Source organism: Bombina bombina, chromosome 4 (assembly GCF_027579735.1).
Source record: "Bombina bombina isolate aBomBom1 chromosome 4, aBomBom1.pri, whole genome shotgun sequence".
NCBI lineage: Eukaryota > Metazoa > Chordata > Amphibia > Anura > Bombinatoridae > Bombina > Bombina bombina.
Genome location: NC_069502.1, coordinates 1112943344 through 1112964474, shown reverse-complemented (window position 1 = coordinate 1112964474; position 21131 = coordinate 1112943344). Strand labels below are relative to the sequence as shown.

At 39.0% G+C, this 21131-nt stretch overlaps 1 protein-coding gene across 2 annotated transcripts in view; it reads left to right on the top strand.

The window, feature by feature from the left end:
• MRPL57 (mitochondrial ribosomal protein L57) overlaps positions 1–20508 on the top strand; it is a 35439-nt gene extending 14931 nt beyond the window's left edge. Inside the window, exons 1-2 of one of the 2 annotated variants that reach the window (XM_053712408.1) lie at positions 2802–2939; positions 20129–20508. In XM_053712408.1, coding sequence (XP_053568383.1) covers positions 20147–20455 — 309 coding nt within the window. In that variant the 5' untranslated portion in view covers positions 2802–2939; positions 20129–20146 and the 3' untranslated portion in view covers positions 20456–20508. Of the gene's footprint in view, positions 1–2801; positions 2940–20128 lie in introns of those variants that run through there. The other variant, XM_053712407.1, reaches the window with a different exon arrangement.
• Positions 20509–21131: the final 623 nt, after the last annotated feature.

Here is a 21131-nt window from a genome sequence, read left to right as displayed (position 1 = left end):
CCCCCCATAAAAATCTTTTGGTCTGGGAGTGATGACTTTTTTTTTTTCACTGCATTTTTTAATAAAATCTTCTTATTTGAAATGGACTTTATTAAAACAAGCGTGAACATTTCACAAACAACCACTTATATTCAAGATAGACATCTTATTGTAATACCCTTATGACCTGTAACATTTCTAACTTTGTCACCTAACTAAGATGGTTTTTGTATATTGATATTTTAGCGTCAATAAAGCTTGTTTGAAAAGAAAAAAGATCTTCACCAGCCAGGGCTTGCAAAAAGCTTGCATGGAAGATTTAAAAATAGAGTATGCAGCAAAATAGCAGCATCCTCCCTCAAGAATCTGGTGTCTCTGGGGTTGTTTGTAGTCAGCATATAAGGGACTCACTCTGGCTTTGGTTTAGTAGTTTTAATATCTCATGAGATGAGAATAGATTATATCTTCTGTTGTCAGGTGGTTCGGTAAGTTAATAGTATGGTGGTGCAGGACAGATCATAATGATCGTCTCGTCATGATTATAAAATGTTACCTTACAATCCAGCTGTGTTCCGTCTGTGACTGTGCTGAGGTGCTGCTTCAGTCCTACAGTTCACTGGTGTATAGTGTCACGTGATCATGGGTGGAGGGATAAACATGGCCCAGAGAGAGCAAAAAATAATCCCTCCAAGGAGCTCCCAAAGTATCCATAAAGATGCACTCCAGTCCAGAGACTGCAGACTCATACTAGAGTCTACTGGTGCACTGTGCCCTGGTAGGACCAGCAGCCGGTTTTACATTTAAGGTGGGGGGGGCGGACTCGCAGTGTGAAGGGATATCAACCAGATCCAGTCAGACTAAGACTCTAAACAGCTGCTCCGCACTGGTGTCGGCTACGGGTAGGAACTGTAGCTGCGGTCCTACATTGAGGGAGCAGACAGCTACTGGGCCACTTTTTGATGTGACAGTGAGGTGGGGAGCGAACTCGCAGTTAGGAGGATCCCCCAGGCCCAGCCTCAAACAACTGCTCTGCACTGGTGTCTGCTCCAGTAGGAACTGCAGCTACATGGGAACTGTAGCTGCGGTCCTACCTTGAGGGAGCAGACAGCGGCTGGGCCACTTCTTGATGTGATAGTGTAAATAACAGCTCAGTGAGATTGTGAGTGTGTGTGCAGGGGCCCAAAGAGCTCATACTACATAATACAGAGACATAGTTATTAAGAATCAAGGCACAACACAGCCTGCAAAAGTGCCCCCCCCCAAAATTTGCCGCTCTAGGCACTGGCCTTGTTGGCCTAGGCCTTAATACACCCCTTCTTATTTCTGACTAGAAACATAATTCATGAATATGATTGCTTTTGTTAAATGGGTCATTTTTTAATGAGATTAATTTAACCTCAACTGGAGCTTTTTTTGTATGTATATTAGATTTGTATAGGTTGAACTTGATGGACTTAGGTCTTTTTTTTTCAACCTTATCTAATATGTTACTATATATCGCTTCAGTCACATGCATTCTCCTACACCTTCCTACATGGTTTTCCACAAAGTATACCAAGTAAACAAGTACATTTCATAATAGAAGTAAAGTAGAAGTATTTTTTGTAAAGAACATTTTTTACACACTATATGAGTCTTGAAATAAATTTGTTGGGTTTGATGTCCCTTACTTTTTGTCATATGAGCCAGTGCTGACTTGCTGAGAAGGTGTAGTGATTGAATACTGGTGTACGGGCCCTCACAGCATATGTGTGTATGCCGCTGAACAACACTGATAACTTTTAATAGAATTTTTTTCTAATGGAAGTATAAAACTGCTTCTATTTAAAATGTAAATGCGCCCATGCATATTTGAATTTTGACCTGAGCTGAGAACAAATGGGATTAATGAGTCATGAAACACATTTTTTTCATTATACAGATAGAGCAGACAATTTTAAGCAACTTTTGATCTATCGCCAACTTTGCTTCGTTGTGTTTTTTATCCTTTGTTGAAGGAGCAGAAATGCACTACTGGGAGCTAGCTGAACACATTAAGTGAGCCAATGACGAGAGGCATATAGAGTACTGTACAAAAGTTTGACAGGTGTGAAAAAATTATTTAAGAATACTTTCAAAAATATAAATGTTCATTTATGTTCATCAATCAACAAAAAATGCAAAATAAGTGAACAGAAGATAAATGTAAATCAAATCACTATATTGTGTGACCACTCTTTGCCTTCAAAACAGCACCAGTTCTTCTAGGTACACTAGAGCAAAGTAAGGGATTTTGTAGGCATATAGACAGGTGCATGGTTAAACAATTAAACCAAAAAGATGCTAATGATCATCATTTTAATATGTAGGTTGAAACACAATCGTTAACTGAAACAGAAACGGCTGCATAGAAGGTATAAAACTGGGTGAGGAACAGCCAAACTCTGCTAACAAGGTGAGGTTGCTGAAGACAGTTTAAGGTCAAGTCATACACTATGGCAAGACTAAGCGCAGCAACAAGACAAAACATAGTTACATTGCATCAGCAAGGGCTCTCCCAGAGAGAAATTTCAAAGAAGACAGAGGTTTCCAGATGTGCTGTCCAAGCTATTCTGAAAAAGCACAAAGATACAGGCAATGTTGAGGATTGTAGACGCAGTGGTCGGCCAAGGAAACTTAGTGCAGCAGATGAAAGACTCATCATGCTTATTTCCATTTGCAATCGGAAGATGTCCAGCAATGGCATCACCTCAGAATTGGCAGTAACCAGTGGGACCCTGGTAGACCCATCTACAGTCCGGAGAAGTCTCGTCAGAGGTGGTCTTCATGGAAGACGTGCACCCAAAAAAGTAAACCTCCGATGTGGAAAGAAGGCTAAGCAACTTAACTACGAAAGCACAGGAACTGAGGTGCAGAAAAATGTCAGCCACCAATCAACAGATAGCTCCCAGTAGTGTATTTCTGCTTCTGAGCCTATACAGGTATGCTTTTCAACAAAGGATACCAAGAAAGTGGAGCAAATTGGATAAGTAATAATATATAATTCAATTATGTGGGAAACGGCTTACATTAAAGACAAACATTTTTTACTTAAATGACAGTCTTCTTGAAAAAATGTATTGTTTAAAAATATAGATAATCCGTTTATTACCCACCCATTCTCCAGTTTTGTACAGGCAACATGGTTATACTAATATACTTTTTACCTCTGTGATTACCTTGTATCTAAGCCTCTGCAGACAGAGTGTTATCTGTGTTTTTATTTTTTATTGTTTTAGCTTTTTACAATCTTGTGTTTGAGCCAATTAGGGCTGGTTCTTGTGAACCCATTGTCATTCTTCATGGGAGTGAGGACAATGTTTTCTATATGGCACACATGAACTAGCACTGTCTGGCTGTGGTGCAAGATTGTAAAAAGGGGTGGCCTGCAGGGGCTTAAAAAAGGCAATCTTAGAAGTTATAAAGTATAATATAACAATGTTGGTTATGCAAAGCTGGGGAATGGGAAGTAAAGTAATTCTCTATCTTTGAAAACAAAAAAAATCAAGTAAATCTAAAATCAAACTTTTAAGCACCTTTGGTGCAAAACAAAGTAATATGCGCCATTTTAAACATTTCCACATTTCATTTAAAATTATCTTAAAAACTATGCCGAAATATACCACATTTTATCCATTTTTTTTTTAATTGTATTCCAGAGTTAGAAGTATTTGGAAAATCAGGCCTTAATATTTATACAAAGGACATTCTATTAACGTTAAACTCCTAGCATATTTCATTCAGAATGCAATAGATAACGTATCCCTAAAATATAGAGCAGTCAAGTACATTTAAATAAAAGAAAATACTTTTCTTTAGATTTTTTAACCCTTTGAGTGCTAATGACGGCTCTGAACCGTCGCAAATTGTCCCAGTCAGGTGCTGACGACGACTCAGAGCCGTCGCTAGCACTCATCCACCTTGAGGGCAATCTGGGGGCTCCCACTGACTCAACCCCCCCCCCCCCCCGGGATCTTGCCTGTATAGTGACAGGCATCGCTGGAGCTTCAAATTTTGCACAGTGACGTGATGATGTCACTGCGCAACTTTATTTAAAATTTACAATGAACAATATAGGGAAATGGGGGCATGCTGTTTAGAAACCTGTAGCTCAGGCATCGAAGCAGCTACAGACCCCCAAGACCCACCGTTGAAAAAGTAATTGCCTAACCTTTTCAACTGTATAAGTCTTGGGGATTTGGGAAAAAAAAATTAAAAAATAAATGTATTTCAAAAAATAAAAAGAAGCTCAAATCCAGCTTAGCACTCAAAGGGTTAAGCTAGTTTTGGATAAAAATGTCCTCACACACACATGATTTTGTTTCTTAAATGTTATAGTTGCCAGTCTAAAGACGCTAAGGGCCAGATTACAAGTGGAGCGCTAAATATCGCTTTCTTGAAAGTGATATTAACGCTCCATTTAGTAATACCTGCACAAGCTTAAGTGCGCTGGTATTACAAGTTCACAGCAATGTGAATGGGAAGCATTGTGCTCATGAGAGCACGCTTCCATGTTCTCAAATGGGAGCCTCATTCTCATGCCTTGACACACGGCATGAGGACCTTGCGCAGCGAAGGGGGTAAGTAATGCAGCAATAACAGTAATTTGTAAATGTATAGGATTATATACACATATTAACACACAAATATATATGTGTATAAGCATATACATATATATTTACTGGGAACACACTGTTCCCATAGACCACAATGTAAAGGCACTTTTCAGTGCCGTTTTTTTTAACACCCCACTCCCGCCAACTTTAAAGCCCTAAAACTGCCTAGTGGTTATTTTTTTTTTATTTATTTATATATTTTTATTGAATTTACAAAGTGTCAAGTTTAAATTTTGGAAAATATGTTCTCTTACATTGATTTGAGAGACCTATACATACAATAGTGTATGTGGCACTGTCTTTTAGTAGTCTTATATCTTTTAAAAGAGAGTCCTGAATCTTGAAGATGTCTCTTGATTGTATGAAACTATTGTTGAAACGGAGCCCTCACCGCCACTAATCGAGCAAACACAGCAAGAGGGAGGGGGAGATGATCCCGACCATTAAATAAACATAGCTCTCAAACTCACTGCCGTATTCAACGTCTAAAACACAGATGGACTTCATCACAGGCAGGGAAAAATTCTATTATACACGCTGCTCTCCTTAGTGCAGGGATGAAGTAGTATAGAAGCAGCTTGTAAAGTCTTGCACAGCTCTCATTGTAAACTTCCTGAAGCGTAGGTAATAGAGTACCGGTTTATATTGTTCCCTGTCTCCTCTCAGCTGCCCCTTCAACCAATAGGATGAATAAGCTGTGAACAGCTGTGCTTTAACGTCAGTACTGCGCATGCAATGCTGACTGAATCTAATATTTAAATTAAGGGGCCCAGCTGCTTTGCCATTGGATGGGGGCGGATGCTTGATAATAAGAGCCATGCCTCATTTTATGGGCGGTCATTATCGCACATTTCATGACAATTTAACCTTTAAAATTAAGGTATGTGAAAGCTTAATTTAATAAAAAAAAACTATTTTTAATGATTACATTTATAATAGTAATTATAATAATATTTAATTAGGTTCACATGGGAATCAATTTCTAACCCTTTAAAGGGCCAGTAAACCCACCAAATAATGTTATATAATTCTGCACATAGTGACAGACTAGGCAGTTTTAGGGCTTTAAAGTTGGCGGGAGTGGGGTAAAGTGCCTTTACATTGTGGTCTATGGGAACTGTGTGTTCCTAGTAAATATATATGTATATGCTTATACACATACTGTATATATTTGTGTGTTAATATGTGTATATAATCATATACATTTACAAATTGCTGCTATCGCTGCATTACTTACCCCCTTCGCTGCGTGAGGTCCTCATGCCGTGTGTCAAGGCATGAGAACGAGGCTCCCATTTGAGCCCATGGAAGCGTGCTCTCATGAGCACAATGCTTATAATATGTACAACGATTAGTACAGCAACTCAGGAGTGCAGTGCTCGTGACGACAGGGACCTGCCAAATCTCCCCAATTCCAATAGTGTATATATAAATGTCCACAGCACTGTATCATTCAAAATATTTTATTCTCTGTACATAACAGGTACTCAAACAGCGACGTTTCGAGTGTTGCCACTCTTACTCATGCTAGTTACAAACTATCAATTGCAGCAATTTAAAACCCTCAGTTTGGCGCCAACCACTCTTCAGGTGGATCTGCTGCCCTCTTCTGTTCATTTCTAATAATACATTAAAAACATTTCCAATTACATGATACTATGTAAAAAAATTTTTAAATACAATGTTTGCTTACATTAAAGTTATTTCTTTTACTCTTTCCATCTCTGATAGATCATATTTTAGCCGGATCACGTTTTAATTTTACACTTTAGTTATATTTTAAACAGTACTTTTCCAAGATTATACTTTAAACAGTGTTTTTCTAGACAGTAAATAATTATATTATTTGAGAAGAGTTACACTATCCTAAGAGAAAATTGTGTGAAAAAAGTAATTTTACTGTTTAATAGTTTTACAGAAAAATAGTTTTACAGAAAAATAGACCAATCAAAGTCCCTATTGAGCCCATTAGGTTCCATACTTCCCAATTCAAAGATCCAAAACATTTCTTTTTGTTTTAGTATCTTTTCTCTATCACCTCCATTTCTTTGTGGACCCACACTATCGATCACTTGCCACCTTAATTGGCTTATCTGGTGGCCACATTTTAGGAAGTGATGGGACACAGGGGCTTCAGTGTTCTTACACCTTATGTTTGAGCGATGCTGGCATATCCTGTCTCTGATCATACGGGTAGTCTCCCCTATGTAGATCAGAGAACAGGAACATTTTATGAGATAGATTACATATTTAGAATCACAGGTATAGTAATCTCTTATCTCATATTTTTTCCCATTTCTTGGGTGATAGAAATATTTGCCTTTTATAATAGAGTGACAACTCATACAGCCCAGGCATGGGAATGAACCTCTACTTTTATTACCAATAAATGCCTGTCTCCCCTGCTTCTTAGAGCCTACATCTGTATGTGTTAGTTGATCTCTCAGATTTCTTACTCTTTTAAACGCCATTAATGGCGGATTTTTAAATATTTCTATACCTTTATTGCATTCGCTCAAAACATGCCAATGTCTATTTATAATTCGTTTTACATCCTCACTTGCAGGACTATATTGGGTAACCAAAACCAATTTATCTCCTTTTTTACTTTTAACCACACTTTGTTCCTTAGACCTTACTTTATCTATGTGTTTATCAACAATTTCCTTAGGATATCCTCTATCTAGGAATTTTTGCTGCATCTCTCTAAGTCTGATTTCTTTAGTATCTGGATTGGTGACTATTCTGTCTACTCTTAATAGTTGACTCTTTGGTAATGAGTTAAGTAACCCTTTGGGATGGAAACTTCTGTAATCTAATAGTGTGTTCCTGTCTGTCTCCTTACTATAAATGTCAAAGATTAACTTTCTTCCTTCCTTAATTACTCTAGTATCTAGAAAGGTCACTGTCTCTTCACTCCACTCTGCTGTGAACTCTAGACCAGGGACTGCCCCATTAATTTCCTTCACAAATTCCAATAGGGACTCAACGCTGCCCCACCATATGCCAAATACATCATCTATGAAACGCCACCAGGTGGCGCCATATTTTCTAAATTTATCATTTTCATAGATTATTCTCTCCTCAATTTCATTCATGAATAAATTGGCATATGATGGGGCAACGTTGGTCCCCATTGCTGTACCCTTAATCTGAATGTACCAATCATCCTGGAACATAAAGTGGTTCCAATACAGAATAAGTCTCAGTAACTCTTCAATAAATTCAACTTGTGAATCTGAACATTTTGTATTCAATTTGCATACTTTTTTTACTATTCCTATCCCTGTTTCATGTTTGATGGCCGTGTAGAGACTCTTTACATCCATTGTATATAATAGGAATTTTTCAGATTCAAAGTATAGATCTTTGGCCTTATTTAAAAAATCTCCTGTATCTTTGAGGTATGAAGATATTTGTTTTACCTCCGGTTGCAAAATCTTATCTAGAAAAGTTGAAATATTAGTTAAAGCTGAGTTGACACTCGAGACTATGGGCCTCCCCGGTGGTCTAGTAAGATCTTTATGTACCTTGGGTACCGTATAAAAGATGGGATTCTTGGGGTCTTTATTAAATAAATAATCCTTTAGTTTTTTGTCAATTAATTTATTATCAAATGCTTTATTAATAATTACTTCCACCTCTTTCTGTATTTTACTGACTGGATTATAACTGATCTTGACATACGTATCTTCATCTTTAAGCTGACTTAGTATTTCATTTATGTAGTACCCTTTATCAAGCACCACTGTTGCCCCGCCCTTATCTGCTTTTTTAATTGTCACTTCACTAGATTTGTTCTTCAAAATTTTTATTGCATCAAACTCATCCTTAGTTAAATTTACCCCTGCATTTTTACTCTTTTATAAGGCATTTTTAGTTTTTTCTTCTCATTTTTTTGTTTCAGTTTGCCTATATCATTGCATACAAGACTTATAAAAGTATTTACACTATGGTTAGTAAATGTAGGATTAAATATACTTTTACTTTTCAAATCTAGTTCTTTTAATTTCCATTTAACTTCAGCATTTCGTGTATCTGGCTCTATATAAACATTATCATGGAACCATGTTTTTAATCTTATGTTCCTAAAAAACCTTTGTAAATCCTTATTTAATTCAAAGAAATTTGTACCAGAGTAAGGGCAAAACGAAAGTCCTTTTTCTAACAGTCCCAATTCAGTCTCTGTTAATTCTTTCCCAGATATATTAAGTACTGTAGTATGTTCAGATCTTACCCCATCTTTAAGCTCAGTTCTTTTATCTGGTGTTGGGCTCTCTTTCTCTGTTACTAATAGTGGTAGGATTTTCCCCTCCGGCTCCTGCTTGATCTTCTCGGTCCTCCTCTCCCCCTGTTTCTTCCACTTGCGGTGCTTCTTTCCACCTCTATGCTGCCTCCGTCGTTGCTGGAATCTAAAGGGGAGGAGTCCTCAGACTCTACGTATGACGTGCCAGTTGCTCCTTCCGGTTTCGCTTGATTTCTATTGGCTCTCCGATTACCTCCTCTTCTGTAGCCCCCATGGCTGTTGTTATCGTTGCCATGGTGATCGCTTCTCCACTTATACACTTTACCGGTAAGATAATCATTTTCATCCCTTTGAAATTTTTGCCGTTTTCTTTCTTTAATTATTTTCTCCATTTCTGCTGTCTTGCATTTAACTTCGCTGATTAGTTTCTCCCACTCATCTGCCGGCAGTGTTTTCTGCAGATCCTCTCTGCTTTGTTTAATCTTGGCTTCTTGGATTGCGATCTCCTCCAATAGCGACTCCACCGTCAGTACCATAATGTCATAAGAACATTTATTGATAATGGATTCAAACTTATCGCAATAGTCCTTTTTATCTCTCAGGAGTGTAGGGCAAATGCTCATCCTGAGCCCTCTGGGTATCCTTTTCACCCTATAGTATTCTGAGAGGGTGCTTACGTGTAAGTTCCACTTAGTATTTTTATGGGTCATTTGTTCAAATACTTTACTTAGGTTTTCCGCAGGTGCTGTATGAAGAAAATCTCTTGGGCCCTTAGCTAGGGCTGTGATCCTTGCTGCTTCCAATTCTGTATAAGCAAACATTTTCATACCTTCTGTACTTTTGTTTTCCATTTTGTAGCAACTCCTATTGCAAGTACTAGGCAGACTTCATCCAATAATATGTACAACGATTAGTACAGCAACTCAGGAGTGCAGTGCTCGTGACGACAGGGACCTGCCAAATCTCCCCAATTCCAATAGTGTATATATAAATGTCCACAGCACTGTATCATTCAAAATATTTTATTCTCTGTACATAACAGGTACTCAAACAGCGACGTTTCGAGTGTTGCCACTCTTACTCATGCTAGTTACAAACTATCAATTGCAGCAATTTAAAACCCTCAGTTTGGCGCCAACCACTCTTCAGGTGGATCTGCTGCCCTCTTCTGTTCATTTCTAATAATACATTAAAAACATTTCCAATTACATGATACTATGTAAAAAAAATTTTAAATACAATGTTTGCTTACATTAAAGTTATTTCTTTTACTCTTTCCATCTCTGATAGATCATATTTTAGCCGGATCACGTTTTAATTTTACACTTTAGTTATATTTTAAACAGTACTTTTCCAAGATTATACTTTAAACAGTGTTTTTCTAGACAGTAAATAATTATATTATTTGAGAAGAGTTACACTATCCTAAGAGAAAATGTGGCCACCAGATAAGCCAATTAAGGTGGCAAGTGATCGATAGTGTGGGTCCACAAAGAAATGGAGGTGATAGAGAAAAGATACTAAAACAAAAAGAAATGTTTTGGATCTTTGAATTGGGAAGTATGGAACCTAATGGGCTCAATAGGGACTTTGATTGGTCTATTTTTCTGTAAAACTATTTTTCTGTAAAACTATTAAACAGTAAAATTACTTTTTTCACACAATTTTCTCTTAGGATAGTGTAACTCTTCTCAAATAATATAATTATTTACTGTCTAGAAAAACACTGTTTAAAGTATAATCTTGGAAAAGTACTGTTTAAAATATAACTAAAGTGTAAAATTAAAACGTGATCCGGCTAAAATATGATCTATCAGAGATGGAAAGAGTAAAAGAAATAACTTTAATGTAAGCAAACATTGTATTTAAAATTTTTTTTACATAGTATCATGTAATTGGAAATGTTTTTAATGTATTATTAGAAATGAACAGAAGAGGGCAGCAGATCCACCTGAAGAGTGGTTGGCGCCAAACTGAGGGTTTTAAATTGCTGCAATTGATAGTTTGTAACTAGCATGAGTAAGAGTGGCAACACTCGAAACGTCGCTGTTTGAGTACCTGTTATGTACAGAGAATAAAATATTTTGAATGATACAGTGCTGTGGACATTTATATATACACTATGAGCACAATGCTTCCCATTCACATTGCTGTGAACTTGTAATACCAGCGCACATTAGCGTGCGCTGGTATTACTAAGTAGAGCGTTAATATTGCTTTCAAGAAAGCGATATTTAGAGCTCCACTTGTAATCTAACCCTTAGCGTCTTTACACTGGCCACTATAACATTTTTTTTAAAAATATTGTGTGTGTGAGGACATTTTTATCCTAAACTAGCTTTACCCTTTGAGTGCTAAGCTATTTCCCACCTGGGTACTACTATTTTTTTTTTTTCTTCAAGATCCCCAGGCGATTACCTTTTCAACGGTGGTGGGTCTTGGGGGTCTGTAGTTGCTTAGATGCCTGAGATACAGGCTTCTAAACAGCATGCCCCCATTTCCCTATATTGTTCATTTTAAATTTGTCTGGTAGCGGGAGCGAGCTACATTCATTTTAATGGCGCGATCAAGTCGGCTGTGACTAGATTCACAGAATACAGACACACAGTATTTAAAAACACTTAAACTCGACCGCAAATTAAAGTGGAGTGCCACAATCGTGTGATCTGATACAGTATCCAAAGCTCTCACTAGTGTGAGAGATGGAGAATAAATTCAGACTGTAATCAGTCATGGACTGGTCCCTCTGATCACATTACTTTATATTTATTTTCTATTGACTTGCATTTAAGCCAATTTGTGCTGTGTTGTGCACAATGTTATCTGTATAGCTCACATTAACTAGCACTCCCCTGTTGTGCTAATTAAAAAAAAGCATCTTTTAGTGGCTTATAAACAGTCAGATGTTTAGAGGTTTAAATGTTATAAAGTATATTAATATAACAATGTGTGTTGTGCAAATCTGGGGAATGGGTAGTAAAGCCGTTATCTATCTTTTTAAACATTAACAATTTATTTTTAATGACACAGTGAGTCCACGGATCATCATTAATTACTGTCGGGAATATCACTCCTGGCCAGCAGGAGGAGGCAAAGTACACCACAGCAAAGCTGTTAAGTAGCACTTCCCTACCCACAATCCCCAGTCATTCGACCAAGGGAAAGGAGAGAGAGGAAATAACACAAGGTGCCTGAGGTTTATATAGCAAAAGACTGTCTGAAAAACAGGGCGGGCCGTGGACTCACAGTGTAAAAGAAATTTATCAGGTAAGCATAAATTGTTTTCTGACACGGTGAGTCCACGGATCATCATTAATTACTGTTAGGATTCAATACCCAAGCTAGAGGACACAGATAAGGGAGGGACAAGACAGGTAACCTAAACAGAAGGCACCACTGCTTGAAGAACCTTTCTCCCAAAAGAAGCCGAGGCAAAAGTATAAAATTTAGAAAAAGTATGCAGAGGACCAAGTTGCATCCTTGCAAATTTGTTCCATAGAAGCTTCATTTTTGAAAGCACAGGAAGAAGAAACAGCCCTTGTGGAGTGAGCCTTGATTCTCTCAGGAGGCTGCTGTCCAGCAGTTTCATAGGCCAAACGCATTATACTCTTCAGCCAGAGCGAAAGAGAAGTAGCCGTAGCTTTCTGACCCTTGCGTTTCACTTCCCTACCCACAATCCCCGTCATTCTCTTTGCCTGCGGTGCAAGGAGGTGAAGTATCAGTGTCTGATTCTACAATCAAGATTTTATTATTTTAAAGCAGAGTAGGTTTGCTCTGATCTTTTCCTAAGGTCTAGCCTTAGCCCACGTCGGTCTCTTCAGTAGGGCAGTGGTGGCTTTTAAGCAATTGGGAACTTGTGGGATACAATCCCCTCTGCGTTTTCCCAAACAGTTTTGCTGCCCTATTCAAAAAGCCTGAGTAAGGTCCATGTGAGGGATGGCACCCTCTCATACCAGGTGAGCTGCCCTTCTGCTGGGCAGATTGAAATTCAGGTAAGTGCCAAGTATACATTTTCTTTACTTTAAGGAAGGAAACTTTGGCACTTAAAGCAGTTAATTGCAGGGCAGATAGCAGGCACTGTGGATGTTGGGAAGTGTGTCGTTTAGTTTTTCTTTTTCCTGTGAAAGACTCGGCCACACTTTCCTTTGGGCGCGCTTTCCAGACTCACTTCCTGTGAGTTCCGCAGTGGCTATGCAGCTCAGTTAGACGGCTCTGTTCTAGTGAGAAGTGATTAGTCATTACATTTGAACTGGTGCATTTTCAATTTTGCCTCAAGCATGTCGGCAGGATCAGGTAGGTACCTCAACAAAGAGCACGTTTAATAAATCTAACTTTTTGTAAGTGATTTTTTTTTATTTAAAGGGGCAGTAACATTATTTTAGTTAACCCTTAACAGAATAAAATAAAGGGTTTGTTTATTTTCTGTTCTTATCTGCATTAAGATGGATCAAGAACCCTTGCAAAGTGTTACATGTAGTTTCTGTTATGACTCCCAGGTGGAACCACCAGTACCTTTTTGTTTTGCGTGTGTTAAAAGAACCTTGTGTTACAGGGATAGACTTTTTCCTGAGCCATCATTAGCTAAGGCGTATGCTGTTCAGGTGCCTCCTGTCTCAGATATGCCGCAGCTTTCTCCTCAAGCGTCCCAATCTTTTTCGTCCACAAATGCAATCCCCTGCGTTTCCTCTCATGCTCAGTTTGGAGTTTCTTTGCAAGACATTGCTACCCAGGTATCCTCTGTGGCATCTGAGGCACTGTCAGCCTCCACCATGCTGCAGGGAAAGCGCAAGAGGAAATTTAAAGAATCAGTAAGGTTTCTGATCCAGTTGTGGCTACTCAGGGTGCTTCCTCTCAGAGGTTTGAAGAGGAAGATACTTCGGTAGCGTCTGAGGGTGAAATCTCAGATTCAGATAGTATAATTCCTTCTTCTGATACTGAAGTTGTATCCTTCAGATTTAAGCTGGAACACCTCCGTCTCTTACTAAGGAGGTTTGGGCTACCTTGGATAACTCCGACATGACTGTCATAGTTAACCCTAAGAAGTCTAATAAACTGAACAAGTATTTTGATGTTCTCTCTGCGGTGGAGGTATTTCCGGTACCAGACCATGCTACATAGATTATTGCACGGGAATGGGAGAGGCCTGGAATTCCTTTTTCTCCATCTCCTATTTTCAAGAAGATGTTTCCAATAGCTAACTCTATTAAGGAGTCGTTGCAGAAGGTTTCTAAGGTGGAAGGTGCAATCTCCACTTTGGCTAAGAGGATCACTATTCCCATAGAGGATAGTTGTTCTTTTAAAGATCCAATGGATAAGAAGTTGGAAGCTTTGCTGAAGATGTATGTCCACCAAGGTCTCCAATGGCAACCTGCGGTGTGTATTGCCACTGTCACCAGTGCAGCAGCCTACTGGTTTGATGCCTTGTCTGATTCTATTCAGACAGATACTCCTCTTGAGGAGATCCAGGACAGGATTAAGACTCTTAAGTTAGCTAATTCCTTTATCACAGACGGTTCCTTACAAGTCATTAAGTTAGGAGCAGAAATGTCTGGTGTTGCGGTACTAGCCTGCAGAGCCTTATGGGTGAAGTCCTGGTCTGCGGATGTTTCTTCTAAGTCCAAGCTTTTGGCGATTCCATACAAGGGTAAGACCTTGTTTGGCCCGGGCTTGGCTAAGGACAAGAAGAATAAGCAGAAAGGACGTCAGAGTAATTTTCGTTCCTTTCGTAACTTTAGAGGTAAACCCTTCCCTCCCTCCTCCAAACAAGAACAATCAGTCTTTCTGGAAACCTAGTCAGTCTTGGAACAAGGGGAAGCAGTCTAAGAATCCTGCAGCTGATTCAAAGTCAGCATGAAGGGTCGGCCCCCGATCTGGGAGCGGATCCAGTAGGCGGTAGACTTTCTCATTTCGCTCAAGCCTGGGTTCGGGGTGTTCCAGACACCTGGGCGGTGGACATCGTATCCCAGGGGTACAAACTGGGATTCAAGACTTTTCCTCCCAGGGGCAGGTTCCTCCTCTCAAGATTATCTGTAGACCAGATAAAGAGAGAGGCGTTCTTACATTGTGTTCAGGATGTTTCCGCCCTGTGTGTAATAGTTCCAGTTCCATCACAGGAACAGGGTCTGGGATTCTACTCCAATCTGTTTGTGGTTCCCAAAGAAGAGGCCTTATCTGGACGACATTCTGGTTCAGACGCCGTCTTTTCATCAAGCAAACTCTCATACGGAGACCTTGTTGTCTTTTCTTTGCTCCCATGGATGGAAGGTGAATCTGGGAAAAAGTTCTCTGGTTCCAGCTACAAGGGTAGTGTTCTTGGGGACCATAATAGATTCTCTATTGATGAAAATATTTCTGGCAGAGGTCAGAAAGTCCCAAGATTTTCGACTCTTGTCTGACCCTTAAGTCCTCTCCTCGGCCGTCAGTGGTTCAATGTATGTAGGGAATTGGTCTGACATCATACAGTTCGCTCGGTTTCATCTCAGAGCTCTGCAGTTATGCATGCTAAGACAATGGAACGGGAACTATGCGAATCTGTCTCCTCGTATAGATCTGGATCAGGCGACAAGAGACTCTCTTCCATGGTGGTTGTCTCAGGAACACCTCTCCCAGGGAACTTGCTTCCGCAGACCTACCTGGGTGATTGTGACCACGGATGCCAGCCTACTAGGCTGGGGAGCAGTCTGTGGCTCGTTGAAGGCTCAGGGTCTATGGACTCGGGAGGAGTCGGTTCTCCCCATAAATATCCTAGACCTGAGAGTGATCTTCAATGCTCTACTTGCCTGGCCTCGCCTCAGTTAGCTTTTATCAGGTTTATCAGGTTCCAGTCGGACAACATAACATCAGTGGCTTACATCAACCACCAGGGAGGAACTCTGAGTCCCTTGGCCATGCCAGAGGTGACCAGAATTATTCAGTGGGCGGAGACTCACAACTGCTGTCTATCTGCGATCCACATTCCAGGAGTGGACAATTGGGAAGCGGATTTTCTTAGCAGGCAGACTTTTCATCCCGGGGAGTGGGAACTCCACCCGAAGGTGTTTTCCAGCTTGACCCTCAAGTGGGGGCGGCCGGAGCGGGATCTTATGGCATCTCGGCAAAATGCCATGTTCCTGAAGTACAGTTCAAGGTCAAGGGATCCACAGGCCGTCATGATAGATGCTCTGGCGGTCCCTTGGAATTTCAGTCTAGCATACCTGTTTACTTCATTGCTCGGATCAAGCAGGAGAGGGCCGGCGTGGCCTCGCAGGATCTGGTATGCAGACATAGTGGAAATGTCAACTCTTCCACCTTAGAGACTGCCTCTGAGGAAGGAGCTTCTTCAGGGTCCCTTCCTTCATCCAAATCTCACTTCTCTGAAGCTGACTGCTTGGAGATTGAACGCTTAATTTTATCTAAGCACGGGTTCTCAGAATCGGTCATTGAGACTTTGATCCAGGCTCGTAAGCTTGTGACAAGAAAGATTTACCATAAAGTATTCCGTAAATATCTGTATTGGTGGGAATCCAAGGGCTACTCTTGGAATAGAGTTAGGATTCCTAGAATTTTGTCTTTTCTCCAGCAGGGCCTGGAGAAGGGTTTGTCAGCAAGTACTGACAGGTCAGATTTCTGCCTTGTCTATTTTGTTGCATAAGCGGCTGGCCTTGGTCAGAATCAGGCCTGTGTTTAAACCTGTTACTCCTCCCTGGAGTCTTAACCTTGTTCTTAAAGTTTTACAGCAGGCTCCGTTTGAGCCTATGCATTCCTTAGATATTAAGATGTTATCTTGGAAGGTTTTGTTTCCTATTGAAATTTCTTCTGCTCGGAGAGTCTCTGAACTCTCTGCATCACCGTATAATTCCCCTTACCTTATCTTTCATTCTGATAAGGTGGTTCTGTGTACTAATTTAGGTTTCCTTCCTAAGGTTGTTTCGGACAGGAATATTAATCAGGAAATCGTTGTTCCTTCTTTGTGTCCTAACCCTTCTTCTCATAAGGAGCGTTTGTTGCACAACCTAGATGTGGTGCGTGTGCTGAAATCTTACTTGCAGGCGACCTAAGGACCATCGTCAGTATTCTGCTTTGTTTCTCTGGGAAACGCAAGGGTCAGAAAGCTACGGCTACTTCTCTTTCGCTCTGGCTGAAGAGTATAATGTGTTTGGCCTATGAAACTGCTGGACAGCAGCCTCCTGAGAGAATCTCGGCTCACTTGACAAGGGCTGTTTCTTCCTAGGCTTTCAAAAATGAAGCTTCTATGGAACAAATTTGCAAGGCTGCAACTTGGTCCTCTGCATACGTTTTATAAATGTTATCAATGTTATACTTTTGCATCAACTGAGGCTACTTTTGGGAGAAAGAAAGGTTCTTCAAGAAGTGGTGCCTTCTATTTAGGTTACCTGTCTTGTCCCTCCCTTATCTGTGTCCTCTAGCTTGGGTATTGAATCCCAACAGTAATTAATGATGATCCGTGGACTCACCATGTCATTAGAAAGAAAACAAAATTAATGCTTACCTAATAAAAAATTTTCTTTCTTGACACGGTGACTCCACGGCCCGCCCTGTTTTTTCAGACAGTCTTTTGGTATATAAACCTCAGGCACCTCTGCACCTTGTGTTATTTCCTTTCTCTCCTTTCCCTTGGTCGAATGACTGGGGATTGTGGGCAGGGAAGTGCTACTTAACAGCTTTGCTGTGGTGCTTTTTGCCTCCTCCTGCTGGCCAGGAGTGATATTCCCGACAGTAATTAATGATGAACCGTGGACTCTCCATGTCGAGAAAGAAATACATTTATCAGGTAAGCATAAATTTTGTTTTTTTCTTTTGACTGTCCCTTTTAATGTCCTATCATCCTATAAAGGAGTTTATAATATTCCTTGCAATTGATCGCACAACTCTGCGTGTGTGTGTGTGTGTATATATATATATATATATATATATATAAAGGTAACAAAAGGCAGAGTGCAGCAGACGAAATAGATAAAAGTCCAAACTTTATTACAAATGGGTTAAAAGTCCACAACATCCATGGGAACAGTGAGTGAGACACAGTCACTTGTGCAAAACGGCTGACATGTTTCGACCCTCAGGTCGTAATCATAGCTGTTTAAGGAAACACCTTACAACCTATTTAAGGGAGTAGGTTACATCTCATTGGTTAAAAGATAATGAATTAAAAATTCAACAAGGTGTGTCAATAGGTAATTTCATTGCCTGCTCATACAATTTTGAACTCCTGCTTCCACAATTTAAAGTGCCCTATACAAAAGATGCTTTATATTCAAGTGTAGATAAGTCACTGGATAAACCAGTTAGGGAAAATACATAGGTAAATAAATTGACATTGTGTTAAATATTCATAGTAAGCATTATATATCATATACAATACTAAATTTGTTAAATGTAGAAATACTAGAGTTATATATATATATATATTAGGGCTGCACGATTAATCGCATATGCGATTTACAACCACTATTAATCGCATATGCGATTTAAAAAACGCGAGAGTATGTGATTTGTAGCCACTCCCCCTATGACATACAGGAGGGCTGGCTGTAACTGTTCATTGTACACAGGCTTTACCACTAGTTAGAAAATAAAGCATCATTTGTATCATTGCATGTAAAGGTGTTACAGCTGACCACTTAATAGCGGACTACTTAATAGAAGTAAACATTTATTTAGTACAATTATATCATGAATCACAACAGTGGCCTTAAAGGGACAGTCTACACAACTATTGTTTAAAAAGATAGATAATTCCTTTATTACCCATTCCCCAGTTTTGCATAACCAACACGGTTATATTAATATACTTTTTACCTCTGTGATTACCTTGTATCTAATCCTCAATCCTCTAATCCTTGTATCTAATCCTCAATGACTCGTGAAAGTAGAGTAAACAGGTATGCAACTGTTAGTCTAATTGTTAAGCAGCAGAACACATTTTTTTCAAAATTAACCAAAAAAAACCCACAAACTGTTTGAAAAGAGGTAGAACTAGAAAGAGGTAGATGATCACTGTTAATAGCATTCTGTTATTCACTCTTTCAGAAACTTTGCATTGAAATGCAAAAATGGCAACATGACCACATGCTACTGGCTGAGACTGGCTTTCTTTTTGCAGCTATTTTGCCTGCAGCAGAGAAGAGGCGCTAAGATGGTGTTGAGGTGCCAGAGATGCATAAATAGGGTTTTGCCAATTTCGCCAAAGTGGGATATTTATCTTTGTTAGCGCTTCACCAATGCAAAGTGTTTTCCACCATCTTGAATATCTATATGCAATGGTAAATAACCAGCTATAAGGTTAGGGAAAAAAATCTAGTCCGCTCTAAAAATAACAAATATATACTTATAGAGGTTGAATCTGGTACATATTATCACAATTTATTAAAAATATAAAAAAAAACAATAATAAAAAAATAAATGCTAAGGACTTTATATCAATAACAGGACAAAGCCATACAAATGTTTCTGTATAGTACATATAATCAGCAATACCAAGCAATCCGCTAATAATTGTGCAAATAGCTAATAGTGCACATCAATTCAAATGACCATCAATCTAGGGCTAGGTGTAAATAACAAGCTTGGCACTATATCATGCAAAGCACAGTCCCAAATCACCTGATTTAATATAAGCAATCCAAATGATGACTCCTATTATTTCTGGGTTGCTCATACACCAGTAGTAGTTGTAAACTTAAAAAGAAACGTATACTGTTCTGAAAAAGTGGAACGTAAACGTCTGTAGATATCAACAACTAATCTATAACCAACTAATCGATAATGGAAATCGTTGACACAGATTTTAATTATCAATTTTTATCGATTAGTTGTTGAAGCCCTAATATCATTACACTATTGCTTGCATAGGGGTTAAACCAATAATCAAATTTAGCTTCAGAGCAGCAATGCACTACAATGACCTAGCTGAACACATCTGGCGAGCCAATGAAAAGAGGCGTATGTGCATATCCACCAATCACCAGCTAGCTTCCTGTAGTGCATTACTGTTCCTAAGCCTAACTAGGTATGCTTTGGATAAATGATACCAAGCGACTAAATACAATTTATTAATAGAAGTAAATTAAAAGGTAGTGCTTCATCTGAACTATGAAAGCCTTTTGAATTTCTTGTCCCTTTCATGTTAGAATAGGTCCAATATTTAGATCCAGCCTCAGATGAATAATACATTCACTGTATTTTGAGCTGATTACAAATCATTTGTATTCATTACTGTTAAACTTTGAATATAAAATGTATTAATTGATTTATTTTTTTTTCCCCCCAGTACAAAATTTAAAGAAAAATGTTCCTCACAAATATACTATTTCGAAAAGGAATTCCTGGCCGTCAGTGGATTGGAAAATACAGGAGGCCAAGGGAGGTCACATGGCAGATGAAGCGTGCAATGATTAGGAGGCTAGAAATAGAAGTGCAAAATGAGTACTGGATAAGTCGTCCGTATATGACAGTGGAACAGGAGTACCGCCATGCTGCACAGAGGAGGGCTGAAGAACGGAAGGCCATAATTTGCTTGAAGGAATTTAATTTTCCTGATCACAAATATATATCAGATCATCTAAACCATTTAAATGTCACCAAAAAATGGACATAATTTTTTTCTAAGCTGAAGATATGTTTCATTAAAGTCTGTCATCCAATATATAATTTTCTTGTACTTCATTTTTAACTCGCATAAAAGAAAACCGCAAGATTACTAATTTGTCTTGAACTCTTTCCCCACCCTGACACACTACTTAGATTTTGTGGTACTACTCAGGAATTGTGTAAAGATTGGCTGGTAATAACTGAACGTTCCATTGGTTAAACAGACTTACAGGGGATTATATAATACTGCATTCACAGCTTCTTGCATTGCAGTCTCAAGAGCGAGCCTGCAGCCACAAATCTTAAGAGCTTAAAAAGTAGTTCCCGCTTCTTAAATTTTTCACCAACTCAGTAATTGTAGAAATAAATCACCCCAAACTCACTTGCTTGGGGTGATTTACAGACCCTGCTCTTGTGGGATTCGACCTGCAGTTTGATAAAAACATTTTTCGATATAAAAGGGTATTAAACACCACTTGATTTTGTGTAAAGGTTGTGCTTTATCCAAGCTCCCTGTAGAGGCTAAAAAAAAATATTCTGTAAGCTTTAAAGGACCACTCAATGCAGTAGAATTGCATAATTAACAAGTGCATAATAAAATGACAAAGCAATAGTACTTACTCTGGATTTCAAATAAACAGTAGATTATTTTTTTTTCTGACAAATTTATTTTTCTCTTGTAA